We start from the raw sequence: 6,362 nt of genomic DNA, 5'->3' as shown, positions 1-6,362 counted from the left end.
GGGGTGGTGTGGGTGTTGGGTGTGATAATTTGAGGGTTGTTAAGGGTCTAGGGTCTGGGTTTTCCACTGATGGCGCCGGGTGCTTGGACTCTCGACGCCATTAAACCGGTGTTGAGAGAGTGGGTAGACAAACAATGGGGGTCAGCTATCGTCTTGTGCAAGTCAAAAACCTTTGTGGTTTTATAATCACTAATTATTAAATGCAAATTGTTATTGAAACATTTTTTCGTTATTTCTAAATGTACAGAGTGATTTAATTATATTCGTTAGTTATATACGTAAAATTAATTTGAGAGGAGAAATTTTATTTATGAAATTTAATTTTTTTCTCAATTATTTCAGGTATCGGACAGCGGGACAACGAACCGGTCCGACGATTCGGAGCGTACAGAGGAACAGACATCCGAATCGCAGTACAATAGCAATCTTTGCAGGTACTTATTACATGATGTATGAAGCTACTTAACTTGGTCTTAAATTTAACTTATATAAAAATAATAACCTATATTTCTTTCTTTCTTTCTTTCTTTCTATTTACCTATACTTCCATACCAATTATACAAAGCTGGGGAGTATGTTTGTTTGAATGCGCTAATCTCAGGAACTACTGGACCGATTTTGAATATAACCTGGGTGAAGCCGGAGCTAACTGCTAGCTTTATATAAAATAGACAAATAAATGATCAACACAAACAACTAAAATTAATTTATTTATTAGTAAAAGCTCGTCCCGGATCCGCCCGGATATCAAGATTTGAAGAGTTTGCTTGTTTGTTAGATCGCACAAATCGCAGAAACTATTGGTCCGATTTAAAAAATTCTTTCAGTGTTAGATAGCTCATTTATTGAGGAAGGCTACAGGCTATATATGTATACCACGAGCGAAGTCGGGCCGGACCGCTAGTCCCTTATATAAAGAAATTTATTCATGTTAAGTATATTTTCATACATTCTTTGTCGTCTACACTAATATTATAAACATGAAATTTTCGTATTTTTTGTATTTACTATGTATCACGCAATAACTGCTGGACCGATTTCGAAAATTCTTTCACCATTAGAAAGCTGCAAGTTCCCGCTGCAAGCTGTATGTGTACCCGAGCGATAAAATTGATAAAAAAATTGATGTCTGAAAGGTACATGCTGAATCGCGGAAGCAGTAAGCGACACACGATGGCGACACCGGAGGACGCCGCCACCGTGTGCGCGTCCACAACCATGGTGAGTGGGGTTGTGTGTCAGACTTTAAAGTGCGTCAGAGTGAGGTGTGTCAGACTTTAAAGTGCATCAGAGTGAGGTGTGTCAGACTTTAAAGTGCATCAGAGTGAGGTGTGTCAGACTTTAAAGTGCGTCGGGGTGAGGTGTGTCAGACATAAAAAGTGCGTCAGATTGAAGTGTGTCAGACTTTAAAGTGCATCAGAGTGAGGTGTGTCAGACTTAAAAGTGCGTCGGGGTGAGGTGTGTCAGACATAAAAAGTGCGTCAGAGTGAAGTGTGTCAGACTTTAAAGTGCGTTAGAGTGAGGTGTGTCAGACTATAAGGTGCGTCAGAGTGATGTGTGTCAGACTTTAAAGTGCGTCAGAGTGAAGTGTGTCAGACTTTAAAGTTCGTCGGGGTGAGGTGTGTGTTAGACTTTAAAGTGCGTCATAGTGTGGTGTGTCAGACTTTAAAGTGCGTCAGAGGTGTGTCAGACTTTAAAGTGCGTCAGAGTGAGGTGTGTCAGACTATAAAATGCGTCATAGGTGTGTCAGACTTTAAAGTGCGTCACAGTGACGAGCGTCAGATTTCAAATTGGTTTATAGTGACGTGTGTCAGCCTTCAAATTGTATCATACTCTATGTGTCAACGTCAATCAATGGACAGAACACACAATGTTTTTATCCCGATATTCCTACGATGTACACACTATATATTTTTACTGTTTTTGCTTAGGCAAGCACGTCGCCGTCATCTTCAGCGAACATTAGAGTGAGAAGAACGGGCTTACTGACTGTCACAGAGCGGCCACCGGGTGAGTTTCCACTAGTTGTAACGTTGCGTAGTGTACTGTAGTGTAGTGTAGTGTAATTAAGTGTACTGTAGTGTTCTCAGTGTAGTTTTGACGCACTTGATTTTGTGGTTTTGTTTTTTTCTATTGTAGTTTATTTGTGTGCAATTTAACGTTATGTTATTTTAGTTTTGGGTGTAAATGATTTTAGTTATTGTAGTAACGAGTGCGTTAAAATTGTGTTTTCTTTTTTTATTTGTTTTTTTTTATGTTGTTTTTTGTTATAGATGTAGCAATTCATAATTAGATACGAAAATGCAAAGGTCATGCTCTGAGTTGGTTCTGTGTAACTTACGTTTACAATTGAATTTAGAAGTGTTTTTTGGGGGGATTGTGCTACATCTATTGAGAAAAGCATTCTCGTGTAGTCTAGTTTCATTATTTTGACTGTGTGTTTGTGACAATACTATTATACGTAATGCAAAAAAAAATAAAAAAATAGGTTTCTTATAATTTCTTAGTCACAAATATAACTTTAACAAAAAATGCAGTATTTTTTGTTTGTATTTTCTCAGCACATGCCATTTTGAAGCGGCAAAGCTGCATTTTTCACATGCTAAGTGCTTATGTACGTGATATGCCGGTTATAGAAAAATACTGCATTTCATGCAATTTGCTTGATGTGTGTGTGTGTTTTTTTTTTATTTAAGTGCGATTTGTGATTTTTTTTTTGATAACCCAAAAAATATGCAAATATGTACGTATTTTTTTTATTTACACGGCTTAGACTCAAAGGGATATTTTATATGTTTTTTTGGTCCATTGTTATGGTATATGTTAAATTTTAGTGCTTAACTCGTAAATCGGATATCTGATATATCTACAAGTTACATACATATTTGCATTTGCCAAAAAAAATCACAATTCACACTGTTTTAAAGCATGTTGCATTTTTTTTTTTTTTTGTTTTGTGTTCCGTTAATATTTATTTTTATTTTTTTATTTTCATTTTTTTCTTAACAAATAGTCATAAGTCCGGAATTAGTCATGGAAGTCGAGGCGAGGATGAAACGCAACTACCTGCCGCCGTCCATACAATATAGCCCCGGCTATTCGAGCCCGCCGCACTCGCAACCCTCGCAACCCCCGAGCCAGGGGTCGATTACCGCGGGAACCCCCAACTATAGCAAATCCATGAAGCCAGTGCTTGAAACGATACCGCAGGGGAGCGTTATGGGGTCGATCACGTCTGGGACGCCCATCGCGCAAGCTGTGACCCCGTTAACCCCCGCCATGAACCCCCCGAGCACTGGGTCAATAGTGTCCGGGACCCCGATTAATATGGACCAGCTGTTCCCAAACTTTGGCTTCACCGCGAACATGGGGTCCATCACCAGTGGGACCCCGGTGCCTACGCTGACCGGTGGGAATATGGGATCCATCAGTGGGAATATGGGGTCAATAACGAGTGGGACGCCGGTGCCGACACTGTCTAGTGGGAATATGGGTTCGATAACCAGTGGGACGCCAGTGCCCACGCTGTCGAGCGGCAACGCGATCCCCAGTGGGTCTATAACGGCTGGGACGGCGATGAGCTCGCAGTACACGAGGCACAGAAAGTATTCGGGCCCGCAGCGGGTCAAATTGCAAACGCTGGCCACGGTGCAAGAGATGGGTAAATGTTTTGTTAAATTTTTTCTTTCGATCGGTGGAGGGTTGTGGTGGGAGAGTGGGATAACTTCGTTGTTATTGTCGCAAGGGTGTCCTGGTGGCAGGGAAGTGGGTAGATATTGCAATAGAGGATTAAATAATAAATTACATGTATCGGGTTTGAGATTTATTATGTTTTGTTCATTTTCTTTTTCGATTGGTGGAGGTTTGTGGTGGGAAAGTGGGATAATTTCGTTATCAGAAGCTTGTGTTCTGGTGGGAGGGAAGTTGGTAGATATTTGCATTTGGGGATTAAATAATAAATTAATTATATGTCGGGTTTGTGATTTACGTCATACTTGCTGACCCGGCTTTATTGAGGAGTATCAATAGTGTTTCACTACTATTCAATGGATAACATCCATAATACATACAAATCTTCCTCTTGAATCGCTTTTGTCTATTAAAAATTCCCATCAAAATCTGTTGCGTAATTTTTAAGATCTAAGCATACAGACAGACGGCGGAATGCGGACTTTGTTTTATACTTTGTAGTGATAGTGAAATAATTAATCGTAAAAAATTGGTGTTTTTTTTTTTTAATGGGAAGGTAATGTTGGAGGCTTGTTAGCCAAAAATTAACAAAAACATGAGGTTGGTTATAATTTTTAAAGTGACTAAAACTAAGGTAGGTCACATTTTATTGTAATTTTTTTTTTGGGTGTTCACTATTTTTTTTTTTTTTTTTTGCTAGTAGTTAGTGTGTGTCGCACTGTGTTTGCTTGCGTGTGTTGCATTGTGTGTGTTTGTTTATATATGTGTGAATTATATGTGGGGGTGGATTTTGACAACTGAGCTGGTGGTTCGCCTGATGGTAAGCGATCACCACTGCCCGTGAACAGAGCAGAGATAGTGCCTCTGCGGATGCGCTGCAAGCTTTTATGGGATAAGGGAAGGATTAACGGCAGAAAAGAATGAATGGGCTGGGAAAGGTGAGGAAAAGGAAACGGGCCTCCGGTTTAACTGATCTATTCTAATATTATAAAGCTGAAGAGTATCTTTGCTTGTTTGAACGCACGAACGGAACGAATGGTCCGATTAGAAAAAATATTTCAGTATGAAATAGCCCATTTGTTAAGGAAGGCTATTAGTTATATTATATGTACCACGGGAGAACCGCTAGTATTGTATATGAGGTTAGGTGGTGATCTTACAGGTTAGATAAGGTTTTTGGTCTGCTTCGGGTATCGAACCTACGTTATTGGGATTAGGTTATTAGGTGTATTTAGGTTAGGTTTCATAATTTTTTTTTAGTATTATACTTCTATTACCAGTCTCTAACTATGACTGACTGATAGTAAGCGAAGTGTTTAGTAAAAAAATAAAAAAAGTTTTTTATTTTTTTACTAAAACAGTTTTTTGTATTTTCTTATCAAGTACGTCTCGCTACAACATGTATGTGTGTCCGTCTGTGCATAGCTCGCGAACACCCGGAGCGCTATTCGCCGGTCCGTCGCGCGGAGTGCTCGCCGCCGAGGCAGACGCACGACATCGCGTCCGCGAGGCTCGAGTACCAGCAGTTGCAGGTGTGTATAATATGGATAAGGACACAAACAAAAAAAATATATATAAAAAATTTATTGATTTTGCTTGCAATGTATTGAAATTTTTGTCAACAACATATTATTATATGATGGAAAAGAAAGGAATTTTATAATTAACAATAATCAAATTGGAAGAAACAGAAACTACTGGTTTTTGTGGAACTAAATGTGAGCAAAAAAAAAAGAGATTTTTGTAGTAAATTAGAGCTGTACAGAGAATGAGATGGATGGATTACCGCGTAACTCTTTCTCTCTCTCTCTTAATAAAATCTGAAACATACAGCTATCTAATACTACCATATATAACTATCTCCAGACCTAGCAATCATGTCATACATACAGTACCGTTGCGACGTTAAAGAAGGACAAACAGACACACTATCGTATTTATAAATGTTAATTACGAATTTGAACAGTTTATTTTATTACAGCGCGGCTTAGAACGAAGGTCGGGGCAGAGCGCCAGCGCTTCGCCTCTAGAACCGCGGTTGCATGCGCCTGCGTCGTTACCTGGTGAGTTGCCATTTTTTATGTTTTTTTTTTAAGTATATTTAAATATAGTTCATAATATACATGGATGAATTTTTTTTTTGCAGGATCACCGATTCACACGGGCGCATCACCACCTCTCGACCTGTCCGGTGATCACACGAGAGACAGGGTGATTATTTTTGTTTGTGATTTAAAATTATTTTTTTTCGGTTTGTTACCTCTGAACTTCGGACTGGTTGAAGCGATTTTCATGATTCTTGTTTTATTTGAATATTGATGTCTTCCAAATTTGTTAAATATAGTCCAGTTGTGACAATTTGATTGATTTCGATTGCATGTATATATAATTTTTTTAATCTGTTCTTCTCTTCCAGGACTTAGCGCTCAAACTCGGTCTGAATCTGAACAACCTGTACACCGCGCACATGCCTCCGGACGTGCTGAAGTCCATCCACTCGTACGGCAGCTTCGGCAGAGCCTCCCCAGCGAGCCCAGGCTCCCCGCTGCATCAGATCACCGAGGGGCTGAGCTACCTGCACACGGGCTCCATCACCCGCGGCACCCCCCAGCCCAGCTCCACCCCTCTCGACCTGCGCAGCAACGTCGACATGGAGACCAGCTACCCCCAGC

General features: G+C 39.9%; 1 protein-coding gene across 1 annotated transcript in view; it reads left to right on the top strand.

Moving 5' to 3' along the window:
- The window catches only part of LOC119838068 (serine/threonine-protein kinase SIK3), a 41,995-nt gene that overhangs the window by 33,624 nt on the left and 2,009 nt on the right, over positions 1-6,362 (top strand). Inside the window, exons 16-23 of the mRNA XM_038363876.1 lie at positions 343-434; positions 1,137-1,221; positions 1,932-2,010; positions 3,014-3,661; positions 5,116-5,222; positions 5,672-5,753; positions 5,837-5,901; positions 6,107-6,360. Of these exons, the coding sequence (XP_038219804.1) occupies positions 343-434; positions 1,137-1,221; positions 1,932-2,010; positions 3,014-3,661; positions 5,116-5,222; positions 5,672-5,753; positions 5,837-5,901; positions 6,107-6,360 (1,412 nt within the window). The remainder of the gene's footprint in view (positions 1-342; positions 435-1,136; positions 1,222-1,931; positions 2,011-3,013; positions 3,662-5,115; positions 5,223-5,671; positions 5,754-5,836; positions 5,902-6,106; positions 6,361-6,362) is intronic.

The sequence above is a fragment of the Zerene cesonia genome, unplaced genomic scaffold (assembly GCF_012273895.1).
Source record: "Zerene cesonia ecotype Mississippi unplaced genomic scaffold, Zerene_cesonia_1.1 Zces_u001, whole genome shotgun sequence".
NCBI lineage: Eukaryota > Metazoa > Arthropoda > Insecta > Lepidoptera > Pieridae > Zerene > Zerene cesonia.
Note: the sequence above shows the minus strand (reverse complement) of the source record. Positions and strands in the feature narration are given on the sequence as shown.